We start from the raw sequence: 16,606 nt of genomic DNA on the forward strand, positions 1-16,606 counted from the left end.
TACCCAAGTGTGTGGCCTCCAGCAAGCCCCTGCCCCTCTTTGGGTCTCTTTTCTCCCCTGAAGAATAGGGTTCCTGGGCCTCAGGGCTGTTCTGGTCAGTTCTGGCCTTCTCTGATTCTGCAGCCCCCTAGCTGAGCCCTCCGCCAGGAGACTGGGGAGGCGGCAAGGCCGGGGGTGTGTGGGATGCTTGGGCTCCCTTCCGCCCACAAGGGCCTTGCCCTGTTCCCCTTGGCATGGTTCCTCCCTCTCTGAGCCACGCTGGGCCTTCTCCTTCCCCACCCCACCCCTCCCCACCTCTGCCTTCACTGCCCCTTGCACACACAGCCAGGTAAAGCCTGGAGCTGATGATGGGATCCCCCCCACCAGGTCCTCCCAGGGCCTTCCTTCCTTCCCTCCCTCCCTGGCGCCCATTAGCTGGCCTGGGCCATGGGGGCGGCGGCTGCTGAGTCTCTGTGCCAGGCCCAGCCCCCGGAGACGCACCTGTTCTGACCTGCTGAGCAGGTTCCCAGGTTTCTGCCGTCGTTGTTGGCCACGGTGTGGGAAGCAGCTCTGGGGGAGCTCAGAGCTCCCGATCACGGCTTCTTGGGGGCAGCTACAGCTGGGTGGGTGGAACGGGGCTGGACCGCTGTGGAGACCCCAGTGGACCAGGGCACCAGTGAGGACGCCGTGACTTCTGCCGTCTGAGTCTGTGCCCTACCCAGCGCTAGAGCCGGCTCCCAGGGAGAACTCGGTGGGACTTCAGAAGCTCCGGCCAGCTCTGCCTTGTGACCATGGCCCTGTCCCTGGGAGCCGAGATGTGGGGGCCTGAGGCCTGGCTGCTGGTGCTGCTCCTGGCATCATTTACAGGTAGGACTTGCCTGGACCATCAGGACCTTTGCTCCTGAGCCTAAGCCAGCACACACACACACACGCACACGCACACATACACGCACACACACGCGCATACACATTGTTTCCTTTGACTCTGGACTGAGCCATCATTCTCTCTCTCCCACCCCCAGCTGCCTGCGGGGCCCCCAGAAGAGCCAGTGTAGCTCTTCCCCCTCAGGTCCCCTTCCAGTCCCAGGCAGGTTGCTATGTCTGGGGTTCCTGACTACCACTGGCTAGGCCTTGCCTGGGCCAAAGCTGCCAGTGGGGATACGGATATGTGGACCCTGGGCAAGTGGGCAGGGAAGTGGAACTGGTGGGAACCTCTCCACCCCAGCGTTTCCTGGAGGCACCTTCACTTACCCCCTGGGCTCCAGAACTGCTGACTGGAGCTGGGGCTGACTCAGGCTGAGCTGGTCTCAGCAGTCATCATGGTGTAGGAAGCTTGATGCCCAGAGAGCAGACAGGCTACTTCTAGCTCCAGCCCCGCTCTCTCCCAGGGCACACTGTTAGATGCCAGGGTGGTAATAAGGTGGTTACATAAATGAGTGGGGATCTAGGGTAGGGTACCTTCTAGATGGTGTGGCCCCCTTTCGTTCCATGCTTCCCCATTTTCTTAACTAGATGCTTTGTATTACTCCTGCCTAATGTATATCAAGCAGATATAAATTACAGGAATTTATAATCTCCAGAGTAGCAGAGTGTGTGTGTGTGTGCACAATGAGAACACAGTGGGGTTCCATAGACTGTTTCCAGGGTAATGAGTAACTGAGAAGTCTCTCTCCTCGGAAAGACAGGCCCCTGTCTGGCCAGGACAGTTTGATTCCCAGTCCCAAGCCCAGTAGCATGGGGGCTGCAGTTGTCCAGCGGGGCCCAGTGGGGACCCCGCAGCCCATCCCCAGCCGAAGCTGTCAGGAGGAGAGGAGGCCTAGATGTGTGGAGGGGTGGGGCTGCTCGTGCTCCTATCTTATAATGGAAGGGTCGCTGGCCCTGCCTCCAGTCACAGCATCCTGAGCTCCAACCCCTGCCCTCTCCCTGCCCACCCCCCATCTCAGTTCCCACCTTCCAGAACACCTTCGCACTTGCTTAGGCCAAGAGGGCGGGGCCTGGATGCCAGGGCCAGGAACTGGGCAGTCGCTAGCCTATGGGATCTACCCACACCTACAGAATGGAGCCATGATGTCTCAGGACTTGGAAGGGATCAAAGAGATCGCCGCTCCAACTCCCTCATTTTACAGATGGGAAAACAGAGAAACAGGTGGCCAGGAGAGATCCCAGGATTACTCAGTATTAGAAGCACAGCTGAGGTTAATGTGTTGGTCTCCCAACTCCTAGTTCATTAAAGAATATATCTAAGTACACACGGGGTACAGCCAGGGTTCTATGCTGGAGACGCAATGGGGAGTAAGACATGATCTTGGCCTTCCTTTTCCATGGCACCAAGCTATTCTTCCTAAGAGAGCCCACGGAAGGGGAGAGGCAGCCCCCTTTCGGCTAGGGCCTCAGCCTGCCCTTGCCCAGTGCCTGGTGGACAGATGCTGTGGCCAGCGAGGAAGCCCAGCTCCAGGACAGCCCCGGGGAGCTGGTGCCCAGTGAGCGCCCCCTCCCCTGCCACTGCCGCTGTGACCTCCCGGAGCAGGAGTGTGCTCTGAGGGCTCGAACTCAGACCCAGGGTCCCAGCCTGGCGATCAGAAGGGCCCACTTCCACTGCCACCCCCATTCTGGCTTTTCTGGGTGCAGTCATCTACCCAGTGGCCCCAGAAAACTGGAGTGTTTCTTGCCTCTGAAAAAGCCTTGGCCTGGGAAATCAGGAGTCAGGTTCTGGCCCCGTTTCTGCTTTTAATTTGCTAGGTGGCTTTGGGCAACTAAGAAATTAGACTTTAGAAGATGCAGGGATAGGACCAGATGATCTCTGTGGGCCTTCCAGCTCTGAAATTCTAAGGCTGTGTGCTTGTCCAGCCCCTGACTGAAAGGGGATGCTGGGAGAGTGAGTGAGTCTGGCTGCAGAGATACAAGTGGGGCAGGCCCAGGCCCCATCTCTCAGTGGGGACCAAGGGTAGCCTTACCTTGCATACTGCCCTCTGGCCCTGCCCTGCTGCAAATCAGTGCCCCCCCAACTCTTGAGCCATTAGAGCTCTGAGCCCCAGGGCCCTGCCCCACCCCTGCCAGGGAGAGGAGCCCAGGTTTGGGAGGCGCCTTGACACCACAGCTCTTTGTCTCTCCTTAGTGGGATGAGTTTCCGGGTGAGGGCCCGTCCCTTCTCCCTCCTTCATTTCCTGCCCTGGGGCTGAGGGGCCCAAATCTACAGATACCCCTCTACTAGGATCCTAGTTCCCAGCCCTTTGTGCCTCTGTGCCTCGCTGGGCCCTGCAGTGGGTCTGGGGTTCTCTGAATCCTGAGGTCTGTCCTGTGAGGGTTAGGATCAGCTTTCTGACTGAGGTTAGTTTCCTAGAAAGGGGGAGGCCCACCCCTGCTCTCCTACCCCTGTTTACAGAGGGGGGCAGGCCCTTTCCTGTAGGATCTACCCAAACCCAGGGAAGCCAGAAAGGAAGGCCAGCTTCCCCACCCAAGGTGGGGAGAACTAGGAGAATCCCAGGGAAGCCCCAGGGCCCCAGTGACCTCGGTCCTGCCCTAGTGTTTCAGAGGCTGAGCTAAGGGGACCCCAGCCACAGAGATGGCAGCGAGGAGCTCACAGGAGAGTCCACAGTGCCAGCTTCTAGACCACAGCCTGGAAATCCTGGGGTCCTCCAGGCAAAGTGAGGGGGGCCTGCTACCTGGGAGAACAAGCCGAGTGGGGAGAGAATGCCTGGGTCTTCTGGCCTCCACGACTTGACCTTGTGCTGACCAAAGTCTAAGCAGAGAGAAGGGGCGCTCTCTGGGGGCGGGGTGGAGAGCTGAGTCCGGAGGGAGAGGAGGAGAGGAACCTAGGGCCTGGGTCTGGGAACAGGACCTGAAATGCCAAGGTCAAGTCCAGAACTGGGGCCAGCCTCCAAGCCTCCTGGAGGTGGTGGTTGGGATGGTTCTTCCACCAGCACTGAGCTTCTGGCCTCAGGAGGTTTTCCCAGTGTTCTGGCCACCTCCCTCCCCACTTGCCTTTAAAACTGGTGTGTCCTGAGAGCTGGGTTGAGGCTGTGATTTGGGGTGGGGCAGGGGCAGAGCTGGCCACACTTGGTGGGGGTGGCTGGCTGGCAGGATCTTAGGGAGGGGGGCATCTAGGACTTCAGGAGTCTGGGAGAAACTGAATTCTGGGTCTCCCACCCCGCGTGTGGCTGTTGTGGTGACTCAGCCAGGCCCAGAGTCTGTCTCTGGGAGTTGGGGGGGGGGGTTTAGGGGATGTACCTGTGTGGGGAGCTGTGTCTGGGCCTGGGCCGGAGCCTGGGCTGCCTCGAGGCCTGTCCTCCCCCACTGTTCCCCTCGCCCTTTGTTATTGCTGTGCCCCCTCCCCAGACACTGATCTGTGATGGGCGCTTGGCCTGGGGCTTGGGAAGCTCTAACTAAGCTGGGGGGCTTAGGGCAGTGGGGGTGAGGGAGGGAGGTGGTTGAAGGCAGAGGCAGAATCTCCTTGTTTTCAAAGTTCCTTGGCACTCCAAGGCCAAGGTTATGGGGGGAGAGTGCAAGAAAAATGGCTTGCTGAGTCGATGATGTCACCTGTCCTGAATGGGGGGCTTTAGGGCCGCCCTCCCGGGTCCTTACCCCAAACTCACCCACATATTCCAGCTCTCTCTGGTGGAGGCTGCTGCTGTGGGGTGAGGGGACGCAAGAGTTAATAAAGGAGACAGAGCCCCTTAGACAGCTTGGACCCCTCCCCTTAGCCTCAGGCAGGGTCCCCCCCTTCCCACCAAACCCACACCAGACAACCCTTACCCCAGGCCTGGGGTTGGAGCTGGTTTTTCTGGTGGTGACAGCAGAGGCCTGACAGATTCCCAGGGAGAGGCCTTCTCAGGGGGCCAGAGGAGCTGGGGGGCCAGGGGAGTGGCTGGGGGTGGGGTGGACGGGTGGGAGTCCTTCTGTAGAACTTGAGGAGCAAGGGTAGAACGGGCTTTTGTTTTGTTCTGTGGGGAGCCCTTGATGGCAATTTCTCATCACCTGGAGGGACAGTGACCTCATCTCTGGGTACCTCCACCTGAGATGAATCTGCCCTCCAGCCCCAGGTGAGGTGAGGAGGGATGCCTGGGAGACACTCCAGGCAGGACGCAGAGGCAAAGGCGCAGAGCCACACACCACTGACCAAGGGCAGCTGAGGCGGAGAGACACGCGGAAGCCACAAGAAGCCAACACCAAAATATTTACTCTGTATGCAGAGTTCCGCGGGATGGGATGCATGCCATGCACACGGACACGTGAGGTGCACATGGAATGGGTGTGCACACACATTCGCTCAGCAGTCCCCAGCTCTTCTCTCCGGATGCAGACAAGCACATATGCCCTCCGAAAGATACGCTGTGAGCACATGTATGTGTGAAACCCCCCAAGTTCATGCAAGGAGACAGCCTCACATGCGTGTGAACCAGTGCTGACTCCCTCCGGGCCCTCGCCCAAAGGTATTACACATTCAGACACAAAAGACTCACACTTCCTCCCTTCCTCCTCTTCACAGACCCACCTCTAGGACTGCTATGTGTACCTCTGTATTTACTTGCACCCCTGCTGAGGGAGAAAGGCCCCAAAAATGTTATCTGCTGCTGCCAGCCTCAGTTTCCCCTCCTGAGATCAGAGGCCAGGCCTTACACAAATAGGAAAGTTGGGACCCAAGCAAGGGTGGGGAGCAGGCAGCCAGCCCAAGCCAGGAATGGAAGGCCTGTCTGGGAGCGGGCGGGGTGCACCGAGGGCAGGGCCCCAAAGAGGCCCGTGGGGGCCTGGCCACGGGTGGGGGAGGCCGAGGGCAGGGATCCCGTCTGGCTAGTTGGGCCTGTTCTCTCCCTTGCGCAAGGTGGTGGCTGGTGGCGGCTGGGGCTGGGGCTGGGGCCTTGCAGCAGCGTCTGCATCTCCAAGGCTCCGGCCCTGCGTCCTGCAGCTCCTGGGGGGAGGGGTGGGGAGGGCCATGGGGAGGAGTGCCCAGGCAGCAGAGTCCACCAGCCTCAGCAAACAGTTTGGGTCCGTGAGCTTGGCCTGGCTTGGCAACTGCATGCCCGCAGGGTGACCTCACCAGGCAGGCGGTGTGTCTCCTCTGCTCTGGTGACATCATCATGCTGACGCCGGGCGGGCACTGGGTGGGGGAGAGAAGGAGGAGGCAGTCCTGGCCTGCCCTGGCCTGGGAGTCTAGGCTCTGGGTCCGCTCAGCCCAGGATAGAGATTCTAGAGGCCAAATCCCTTCTCTTGTAGCCCGCGCGTGTGTGTGTGTGTGCCAATGCACGTGTGTGAGCTGGAGGGGGGTGTTGCCCCGAGCTGAGATGTGCCCACTAAATAGTGGATTTAGGACAGTGAGGGGCTTTGGGGGAAACACAGAAGGGACTTTCCTGTTTTACTAAGTTCCTTATCCTAAAAAGCTTGGGCTTGTCACTTGGGAGTGAGGCTTGGGGATTCACAGGTGGGGAGGGAGAATTTAGACTCAGGCATGTGATGGGTCCTAAGAGGGTATGGTCTGAGGGAAAATGTAGGTGATTGGTGGTGGGGAGGGGGCAGATGGTCAGCAGGCATAGGGATGGAGACAGAAAACATGTCATGTGACATTGTCCCTGACAGAGTCTTTGGAAGGGTTTGAGTGTCCTAAGGAAGCAGGGCTTCGGATCCCTGCAGAGACACCAGCACCAGCTTTTGAAGCAGCGGACAGGCTGGGAAGGCCCATCTCAAGCCCACCTCCAGGCCTTCCTTGGCAGCCCTGCCCCCTCCAATGCCAGGAGGAGGTGCCTGGGAGGGTGGGTGCGGGTGGTTAGCTGGACTCCCAGTCTGGGCTGGGTGGGACCCACACCAGCTTAGACAGGTCAGGGCCCTGGTATCTGGCCCTGCAGGTCTGTCCTGTCCTGTTCAGCCCCTCCCAGCTCCCGATAGCATCCTCCCTCCCTTCACCCCTTCTAGCAAGGGCCACAGGACCCCCTTCCCCTGCCCCATGCTCTGCCTCACAGGACCCCTCTAGTGAGGCTTCACTTTCTTCCTCCGTCCCCCTCTCTCTCCCTAAGCCCAGTCAGGGGTGCTCCCGCTGGCAGTGGACTCAGCTAGCCAGTCCATCCGGCTTCTGCCCCAAGGTTGCCCTGTCAGCCCCCTCCCTGCCCAACCCAACACACGACTACTCAGCCCTCCCCCTTCTACACTTTCCTTCTGGTCATCTCTCATTCATTCAGTCAGCAAACATTAATTGAGCAACAATTACGTGCCAGGCATGCAGACCGCATGTTTCCGAATGTGATGTGAGACCCAGTTTCTACTGTTGGCGAGCTCTGTGTGGTGGGAGAGGCCGGCAAGAAAAGAACAAATAGGGCCTGTGGGATAAAGTACAGTTATAGGGAAAGGCAGGGTGCGAGGGAAGGAGAAGAGTAGACGCAGGCCCTGCCTGAGGTGGAGGTGGGGGCAGGGAGGCCCAGGAGGAAGTGATGTCTCCGCGGCGTCTTGCAGGATGAGTAGGAGCTACCAGACATAGGCAGGCGGGCGTTCCAGGCAGGGGCTGTGTGCGCAAGGTGAGCAACAGCGGCGTGTGCGAAGTGCTGGCCAGAGGCAGGGGCTGTGAACTTTTGGGAGCTGCTGGATACAAATTCCATGGCAAGGAGCCTTGGCCATCCCAGAGGGCCTTTGCTCTGCCCCCAGCCCAAATTTTACTGCTTTAATCCGCAGCTCCGTGTGTATTTCTTCCTGGCCCCGAGCTTCCCCAGGCCCCGCCTCCCTCAGAAGTTACTCATCCTGGAAACCTAGGAGTTGTCTTTGGGTCTTTCCTCTCTTCTCTCTCTCTTTCTGGTCGGTGACCAAATCCAGCTAAGATTCCCCCCCGGGCGCCTGCGCCCTCCTCTCCACCCCAGTGGTGCCGCACAGGCTGCAACTGCAGCTTCCCAGTGACTGTCCTGTCTTCCACCCCCAACTTCCTAGTCTGAGGGCACATCACCACCGGCCTCATGTTTTACTGACTCCCTATTTTCTCTTGACCAGGTTAGAGTTCCTTTGCCTGGTATGGAAGGTCTTGGGTGACTTGCCTGACCGTGTGTTCCACTCCTGCACGACCCCCAGTCCCTGCTTGTGTCTCCTCTCTGCTTCCTGAGCTAGCCACCTCTCCATGCCCATCCTGGCCCCTCACCTGGGACCCCCTTCCGGGGCTCTCCCCCTCCTGATCCTACCCTGCTGGTACGTGAGGTCCTCCCGCAGGACGCAGGTCCACAGCGACTGTCCTATCCTAGAACCTGCCTGCAACACACACCGGGCACTCAGTCAGGAATCACACAGGTTTCCGTATTTGTCTCCACGTGGAACTCCTCCACCTGAACAGATCTCAGGTTCCAGGACAGGAAATGGGTCCTTCTTTGCAGATAAAGCCACGGGATACACACCCCTGAGTGCGTCATACTGTTCCTTCATCGCTGGGTGCCGTCTCTTGGTCCTCTGATTCTGGCAAACCACTGACGCTGCCGCTGCGTGTCTACCCTGACCTCATCTCCCTGGGCCTTTGACCTGGGGCCCTTCTGTCTTGGATGGCTTGCTCATTCCTGCCTCCGAGCTTCGGTTCGTGCCATCCCTCCTACATAGAATACCTTCTTCTCTTTGGGAATCCAGGTCTCTCATCTCCAAGCCATGAAAAGAATGCTCTGAAGGGCCTACTGGGACCCTTCCTACACTGCACGTCCCACTCCAGACACCAGCTGCTCTCGCCCTTCGTCGGCTCCTGGCCACACGGCCTGAAAGCACTCACTTTCTCCCCCTTGGTAGGAGGAGCCTTCTGTGAAAGTCTGTCACGCCGTCTCCCCACCGCTCCCCCCACCAGTCTTTCCCTGAGAGGCCTGAGAGCTCCCTGAGGGCGGAGGCTGGGTCTCTGCTCTAGCCCCAGCCTCCCACCTGGCCATTGCTCAGGACACAGTCCTGGGCTGGGAGTCTGTGTGGCCTTAGGCAAGTCACTTCTTCTCTCTGGGTCTCAGTTTGCTCTTCTGTTAAGTGGTGATAATAACGCCTACTTCTTGGGAATGTATTGTGGATCTAATGAGGTCATGGACTGAATGCGCTTTGCAAGCATAAAATGCTCCCGGAGTTCCATCTGCTTTTGCTGTCATTACCATTATGAAAAAGTGTTCCCCCGGCTGTGGCAGCGCCCCTAATCCTGGCTGCTCCTGTCTGCCCCCTGCAGGCCGATGCCCCGCGGGCGAGCTGGAGACCTCGGACCTGGTGACCGTGGTGCTGGGCCAGGACGCAAAGCTGCCCTGCTTCTACCGAGGGGAACCCGGCGAGCAGGTGGGGCAGGTGGCATGGGCTCGGGTGGATGCGGGCGAGGGCGCCCGGGAGCTGGCGTTGCTGCACTCCAAATACGGGCTGCACGTGAGCTCGCCCTATGAGGGCCGCGTGGAGCAGCCGCCGCCCCCGCGGGACCCCCTGGACGGCGCGGTGCTCTTGCGCAACGCCGTGCAGGCCGATGAGGGCGAGTACGAGTGTCGTGTCAGCACCTTCCCCGCCGGCAGCTTCCAGGCGCGGCTGCGGCTCCGCGTGCTGGGTAAGTGCTCCAGCCGGCAAGGTCGGGCTACTGCGTGTGTGCAGAGGCACGGGGCCTGGAGGGCAGAGGCCCGAGGCAGGGGGATGCTGAGATGGGGACTGTAGAAATGGGTGGGGGCAGCGGCAGAACAGGAGTAAGGGGTGGGGTGCTGGAGAGATGAGGGAGCCTCATCCAGCCCATCCTCCTCCCCGATCCACAGATTCTCTTCAGTGACCCCAACAGCCTGATAGGGCTTGGTCAGCCTTGGGGAAGGATCCGTTCATTAGGAAGTTCTTCCCTCTGAAACCTCCGTCTCGGTGACGTTTACCCTCTGGAGCAATAGGATCCAGGCTTATTCTCTCTTTGGCACAAGTCTTTCAAAGAGCAGAGGTCCTTTGTCTTGTCCCCCGCTCCCCCCGCAACATACCCACACACCCCCAGTCTCTTCTCCAAGCTGAACTCACTGGTTTCCGCAGCAGTTCTACCAAAGACATTCACCTAAAGCCTCCCTTGCTATCTGGAGCTCCATGGTTGTAAAGAGTGGGGCCCAGATGTGACATGCAAGCCCAGCTCTGACCAGTGTGGCCTTCAGGGGATGTGGCCAGAGACCACAATCGCCTTTCAAGCCACTTTGTGCTGTGGGCGCTCATGGTCAGTGATGGCCTGGATGGATGGTCAAGTTAAGTCTTTTCCATCCTGTCACTGGGTCTTAATGAGATGAAGTTACATGTAAAAGCCTTTATAGTGTCCCTTCACCACATGACAGTCAGTGACAGCAACCATTAGGTAGAAAAACCTGGGAGTGAACCTAGACTTCATCACCTACCAGCGGACAGTCTGGGACAGATGACTTTACCTCCCTGAGTCTCCATTTCCTCACCTGTAAAACTGGGATAATAATACCTACCTCATCGGTTTGTTGACAGGGTTAAATGAGATGTTTGCAAAGTGTTCAGCATGATACTTGACACATAGTAAGTGCTGAATAAATGGTGGCTATTATTATATAGCTGTCATCTGATTAGTTTTTTATTACTTCAGTATTTTTATAAAAAATGACCCGAGCTCATTGTAAAAAATTCAAACCATGGAGAAAAGTACATAGTCAGCTGAGATTCTTCCCCTCATCCCGTGTCTTTGTTGGTGACGTAAGAGAAGAAAAAGGGCCCGACCCTGCACCTGCGCAGGACAGACTGGAGGTGGGGCGGGGCCTCCTGATGGAGGTGGTGAAGATCGTGACGCCTGCCCCCTGCCATCTGCAGTGCCTCCCCTGCCTTCACTGAATCCTGGGCCAGCACTCGAAGAGGGCCAGGGCCTGACGCTGGCAGCCTCCTGCACCGCAGAGGGCAGCCCCGCCCCCAATGTGACCTGGGACACAGAGGTCAAGGGCACAACGTCCAGCCGCTCCTTCAAGCACTCCCGCTCAGCTGCTGTCACTTCAGAGTTCCACCTGGTGCCCAGCCGCAGCATGAATGGACAGCCGCTTACCTGTGTGGTGTCCCACCCTGGCTTGCTCCAGGACCAAAGGATCACCCACATCCTCCAAGTGGCCTGTGAGTGCTTGGATGTTGGGGAGGGAGACTCCATGGGCTCTGAGAGGATGAGTGAGATACCGAGAGACCCTGAGCCACACCAGTCTGGCCAGCTTGGGTCCTGGAAGCCACCTTACGTGGTGGCCAAGAGAGCACTAGTCCAAAGGTAGAAGACCTGGAGCCCATCCCAGATGACCCTGGCAAATCACTGACCTTTGGTGTCTTCCTGTTTACAAAGGGATTGCCCTGCGTCACCGGGTTGTTGGGAGACTCGGATACAAACAAAATTCACAGTTTAGGACTTGAAGACAGACTGACTTGGGACACGTCCTAGTTCTGTTATTTACCAGCTGTTATTCAGTCTCGTTAGGCTTCATTTTCTGTACCAGCAGAAGGAATAGCATTATACCAACCTTACAGGGTTCTGATGGGAAATGGGAACCGTGAATGCAAAGCATCTTGAACAGTGCATAGTGCACAGATGGTGCTCAGTAAACGTTGACATTGTTTTTCTAGCATGAGACTTTGAGCTCTTGGGGGCTAGGACTGTTTTCTACTCATTCTAACCCAGCATTTGGCACAAAATAGGTCTTCAACAAATAAGTTGTTAAGGAAGTGGATAAACTAGTAGGACTGTTAAGTCTTTGAAGAATCAGAGAGCTTTTGCTGAGCACCTGTTCTGTGACTAGCACTATGGTAGGGACCACAGGGGATTCAGAAAAAGGGTGACACATCGCTATGCTGAGGTACTTAGAGGCTTACTGCACAGGCAAAGCATGGACTCTGAGCTTAGAAGTGGGAGGGAACCAGGTGGTTGAGAGCTGTCAGCAAGGTGGGGCTGGACTAGGTTTGGCTGCAGATGAATAGGATGGAGAAGGGCAGGGGGAGGCTATTACGGGCAGGGCGGGGTATGGGGTGGGGCCTTTCAAGGAACACCATGATCAAAAGCATCATTCCCATTCTCTCTCCTCCTGTCTCCCGTTCTAGTCCTAGCCGAGGCCTCTGTGAGGGGCCTAGAAGACCAAAAGCTGTGGCAGGTTGGCCGAGAAGGGGCCACACTCAAGTGCCTGAGTGAAGGACACCCCCCTCCCTCGTATAACTGGACACGGTAGGGCCTGGGCCCTCCTCCAGGCCTAGCCTGGGACCAGAGTCCTTCCCTCTCAGGGCCAGCATGTACTCATTATGGGCCGGAACAGTATATTCTGAACCCCAAATAAATTGGGGCACATGTTCAGACCAATGCAAGAACATGCATGGTCACCAAATATTATTACTGGCTTGCACCAGGGAGGCTAGGCTACTTGGTTATTGGTGGGAAATAAGCTAATAAGCCCTTGTGTTTTGTTCCCCCAACTTTTAAATTATGAAATATAGTATTCAAGTATCAATATTTTGTATATTTATGTAAGTGTCTAAAGTGGAGAAGACAAAAGATAGAGTTGATTGTTATTAAACCCGCACTCCTGTCATCACTACAATGTTGCCAGTGCCTCAGAAGCACCCACCCACCTCCACCAGTGCTTGGCTTTTTTCCAAGGTCTGTGATGTCTAGAGAGTCAGGGAGGGGTCAGGTGCACATGCATGTGAGCCCATGACAAGCATGTTCTCACGGGTGAGCAGAGGAGCCATGCATGTGGCCCTGTGCCTGGGGCTTTGTTCACCTCCCTGCCATGCAGCCTCATGGGGGTCGGGGCACGCAGTACACCTCCAAGTACACCTGAGCCCAGAGAGGAATGGAGTGTCCCCTCTTGTGGACTTTATTCCATCTGTACCTGGTACCCAGTGCTGGTGACGTGGTGTGGGAGCATGTGGGATGGCACACATGTGGGTCTTCCCCGAGTGTGTGTGGGGGGTGCCAGGGTCAGGCTGGGCGGCAGGGAAAGGGGGCCTCTGTCCAGACCTGCCTAGGGGAGGGAGGGGCACCGTGGGAACAGCCGCCGGCTCTGGGTGACATCAAGGGGGAGGGAGGTGGAGAGCTGCCTGGGCACGCTGGCTGGTGGCAGGGCAGCCCGCCCCGGCCGGCACCCATCAGCTTCCCTATCCTCCAGGCTGGATGGGCCTCTGCCCAGTGGGGTACGAGTGGAAGGGGACACTCTGGGCTTCCCCCCGCTGACCACTGAGCACAGTGGCATCTACGTTTGCCGTGTGAGCAATGAGCTTTCCTCCAGGGATTCTCAGGTCACTGTGGATGTTCTTGGTAAGCACTGGGGCAGAGACAGGGGCCAGGGGCCGGGGCCCGGGGCCCAGGGCCTGGTGGGGCAATAGGGGAAAGACAGAGAGTGACCTGGGAGAGTATTTATTCGGAGTGGGCTGAGCTGCATGCGTTCTGCAGAGGGCCTGGCTGAGGGGGTGGTTTGGGATGTTCTGTGAGAGCTGTGGGGTCTGGGGGTGGACCAGGCATCTGGGCATCCACCTCAGACAGACGCCTGTCTCCAGCAGACCCTCAGGAGGCCCCCGGGAAGCAGGTGGACCTGGTGTCGGCCTCCGTGGTGGTGGTGGGTGTGATCGCCGCGCTCTTGTTCTGCCTTCTGGTGGTGGTGGTGGTGCTCATGTCCCGATACCATCGGCGAAAGGCCCAGCAGATGACCCAGAAATAGTGAGTACTGGCCACTCTGGGGACAGTAGAGCTAAGCTTGGAACAAAGAGGAGGCGAGCAGGTGGGCCAGAACTGAGGAGAGAGAGAGGAGACAGGGGCCTGACACCTGGGGGCTTATGGGCCACAGGTGGGCAGAGTCTTTCTGAAGGAGCCTGGGGCCTGAACCACCGCTGGACGCGGGAGAAGCCTACTGCCCGAGTGCAGGTCAGGCCCACGTGCCTCAGTCCCACCAAGCGCACATTGGCGCAGGTGCACGTCCTGGCATGCTCGCTTTGGAGCCACACCGCCACCTGCAGCCACCCACTCACACTTGCAGGGCAGCGCAGCGCACACACACTCTCGCCTCTCACAGAGGCTCAGCCAGGCCTCGCTCGCCTCGGGCGGGCTCCCACCACCCCCAGCTCCTGACGGGGCGTGTCTTTCCCAGTGAGGAGGAGCTGACGCTGACCCGGGAGAACTCCATCCGGAGGCTGCATTCCCATCACGCAGACCCCAGGAGCCAGGTGCGTGCAGGTTGGAGGCCCTCACGGGGCCGGGCCCCTCTGCAGAGTGGGAGCTCAGCCCTCCGCCGGGTCTGGCCGCTGGCTGGCAGCTGGGGCGGCGCGGGGCGGAGTTGGGGCGCAGGGGCTTGGGTCTGCCGGGCTCCTCCGCAGGCTCCCCAGCACTGGCCTCGGGCTGCTCTGCGAGCCGCCCGCCACCTGCACCGGTGCCTGGGTGGGACTAGGGTGGGAAGCGATGAAGATGTTTGTACCGAGGAGAGAGGAGGCACCGGGGCTGGGGGAAGGCGACTAGGGAGGAGGCTGGGGGAGGACCGACGTGAGGAGCCGAGCCCTGTTCTGACCCCTCCTCCGTGTCCGGGCCCTGCAGCCGGAGGAGAGTGTAGGGCTGAGAGCCGAGGGCCACCCTGATAGTCTCAAGGACAACAGTAGCTGCTCTGTGATGGTGAGGCCCCCGGCCCCACCGGTGTCCCCACCATGCTCCTCAGGCCCCTCTCCTGGTCCCACGTGGGGCGCGCCAGCAGCTCCCTCGCCTCAGCCGGGGCTCCTGCCGCCTGGCCCTCACCTCCGCTGCGCCTTTGCTCTCTGTCTCCCCTTCCCCGTGCCTAACGCTCACTCCTGGCCCCTGATCTCTGAGCTGCTCTGCCTCTGGGTCAACTGTAACCCCTGCTTGTGCGTGACCTCGGACCCCACCGAGCCCCAACCAGCGCCCCTCGTGTCTGGCTGCCCTGCCTTGGTCCCTGATTTGCCCTCTGCCCTTGCTCTCCAGAGTGACGAGCCAGAGGGCCGCAGTTACTCCACGCTGACCACGGTGAGGGAGATCGAGACCCAGACCGAACTGCTGTCTCCAGGGCGGGCCGAGGAGGAGGAAGACCGGGACGAAGGCATCAAACAGGCCATGAACCATTTTGTCCAGGAGAACGGAACCCTGCGGGCCAAGCCCACTGGCAACGGCATTTACATCAATGGGCGGGGGCACCTGGTCTGACCCAGGCCTGCCTCCCTCCCTGACCCAGGCTCCTCCTGCTGACATGGAGGATTTCAGCTTATCTCTGGGGCCTCCCTAAACATCCCATTTCTTGAGGAAGATGCTCCCCAGCCCACTGAGTGCTCGACCTTTTCCTCCAACCCTGCTGTTGGACGAGGGGAGGGCTCCACTGGTTGAGTCGTTCCCCTCCGCGTGTGCGGGTCACTGTGTGTGCATTGGTGCCTGTGTGAGTGTTCGCTGCCCGTGTGAGCGTGTAAAGGGGTGACTGTGCCCATGGTGTGCATCGTGCTGTCGTGTCAGAGTCCAAGTGAACCGCAGTGTGTGCTCCACAGGACTCGGGCGGTGGCATGGGGAACCGTCAGGGTCTGGTTTGTGTGTTGTGTGGCTCTGTGACCTCTGCCTGTAAACGCAGGTGTTTTCCTCAGACCCCAGAGCAGTATTAATGATGCAGAGGTTGGAGGTGAGAGGTGGAGACTGTGGGCCAGAGCCAGGTGTGCTGGCCTAGCTGGAGCTGGAATCTGGCTGCCTCAGTGGGGGAGCCGGGCTCCCACTGCTGGGGAGCCGTGGGGTGCGTGCTGCAGCTGCCCTGGGGGTGCTGCCAGAGGCTCCAGCTGTTAGCCAAGAAGCCCTCTGCCCTCTGGTGGCTTCTGGGCCTGCTGCATGTACATACTTTCTGTAAATAAACCTGCGCGGGGGAGCTTCTTTAAGGAATACTGCTCCGAATCCTTTAATAAGAGAAAAAGAACAGTTAAAAGACTTCTGATTTATCTGGCTGTTTGTCACTGCTAGGATAGCTTAAAGGGAGGCCACCCCACACCTGAAGTCAGCACACCTAGGCCTTCCTGAGACCCCACCCCAGGGGGCTCTGAAAGGTGCTCCTAGGCAGCCCCTTGGGAAGGAGGGAGCCTGAGGGCCATGGGGTCTGAATTAGGGCCGTGAGTCCACAGTTACTGGCTAAGGGAGGATAAGGCAGGGCCTGGGCCCTGCGGCTCCTGGGCCCTTCCTGGCCTCATCTCTTTCCTTAGCTGTACCCGCAGTGTGTGGTCCTGTGGCGGGTTGCTGAGACTGGGCGCCGCGGACTTGTGGTTCGCTGTGGTGTACGGGAGAGGGTAGTGGTTACAGACCAAGGAAGGGAGACTCGAGGAGCGAAGGAGCTGCTGGGGGCACGGGTGTCTCCCTTCCTCTAGGGCCCTCAGGGTCACTGACTCGGGCTCTTCTGGCAGTTTCTGTGGGTGTGGGCTGAGGTTAGATAAGGTCCTTTTCCCCTGGTCAACCAAACACCCAGCCAGCATACCTAAATCCAGTGCCTAAACCCTGCTTGCGCGGAAATCGGCCGCATTTCCGGACCAAGGGAGAGACTTCTATCCCCCGATCCCCAGATGGCCCAGGACCTTGGATGCGCAGCCCGCCGATTCCTCGTATGTACATTTTGTGTAAATATGTGCATATTTGTACATAAAGCGATATTCTGTTTTTAAATAAACAGATAAAACCTGTTCTGTCTGGTGCCTGCCTTGCCCCCTGAGCTCT

At 58.7% G+C, this 16,606-nt stretch overlaps 1 protein-coding gene across 4 annotated transcripts; it reads left to right on the forward strand.

Moving 5' to 3' along the window:
• Positions 1 to 421: 421 nt before the first annotated feature.
• Positions 422 to 16,572, forward strand: NECTIN4 (nectin cell adhesion molecule 4). Of its 4 annotated transcripts, none has more exons than XM_017640045.3 (9): positions 424 to 846; positions 9,125 to 9,484; positions 10,726 to 11,016; positions 11,983 to 12,103; positions 13,044 to 13,192; positions 13,432 to 13,591; positions 14,019 to 14,094; positions 14,459 to 14,533; positions 14,858 to 16,572. In XM_017640045.3, exons 1-9 carry the CDS (start codon positions 771 to 773, stop codon positions 15,074 to 15,076), a joined length of 1,527 nt encoding a protein of 508 aa, XP_017495534.1. In that variant the 5' UTR covers positions 424 to 770; the 3' UTR covers positions 15,077 to 16,572. The 4 variants fall into 4 exon arrangements, with proteins under 4 accessions (XP_017495536.1, XP_017495534.1, XP_017495538.1 ...); XM_017640046.3 differs by having other exon boundaries at positions 428 to 846; positions 13,435 to 13,591; XM_017640047.3 differs by lacking the exon at positions 14,459 to 14,533 and having other exon boundaries at positions 422 to 846.
• Positions 16,573 to 16,606: the final 34 nt, after the last annotated feature.

The sequence above is a fragment of the Manis javanica genome, chromosome 14 (genome assembly GCF_040802235.1).
Source record: "Manis javanica isolate MJ-LG chromosome 14, MJ_LKY, whole genome shotgun sequence".
NCBI classification, from domain to species: domain Eukaryota; kingdom Metazoa; phylum Chordata; class Mammalia; order Pholidota; family Manidae; genus Manis; species Manis javanica.

What these genes read in the sequence shown, in the direction of transcription:
- NECTIN4 (XM_017640045.3), top strand. Translation starts at nt 771, where the DNA reads ATGGCCCTGTCCCTGGGAGCCGAGATGTGGGGGCCTGAGGCCTGGCTG. An exon ending in GCTCCTGGCATCATTTACAG is followed by an intron (nt 847 to 9,124) that starts GTAGGACTTGCC and finishes TGCCCCCTGCAG; the next exon opens with GCCGATGCCCCGCGGGCGAG. An exon ending in ACGCAGACCCCAGGAGCCAG is followed by an intron (nt 14,095 to 14,458) that starts GTGCGTGCAGGT and finishes CGGGCCCTGCAG; the next exon opens with CCGGAGGAGAGTGTAGGGCT.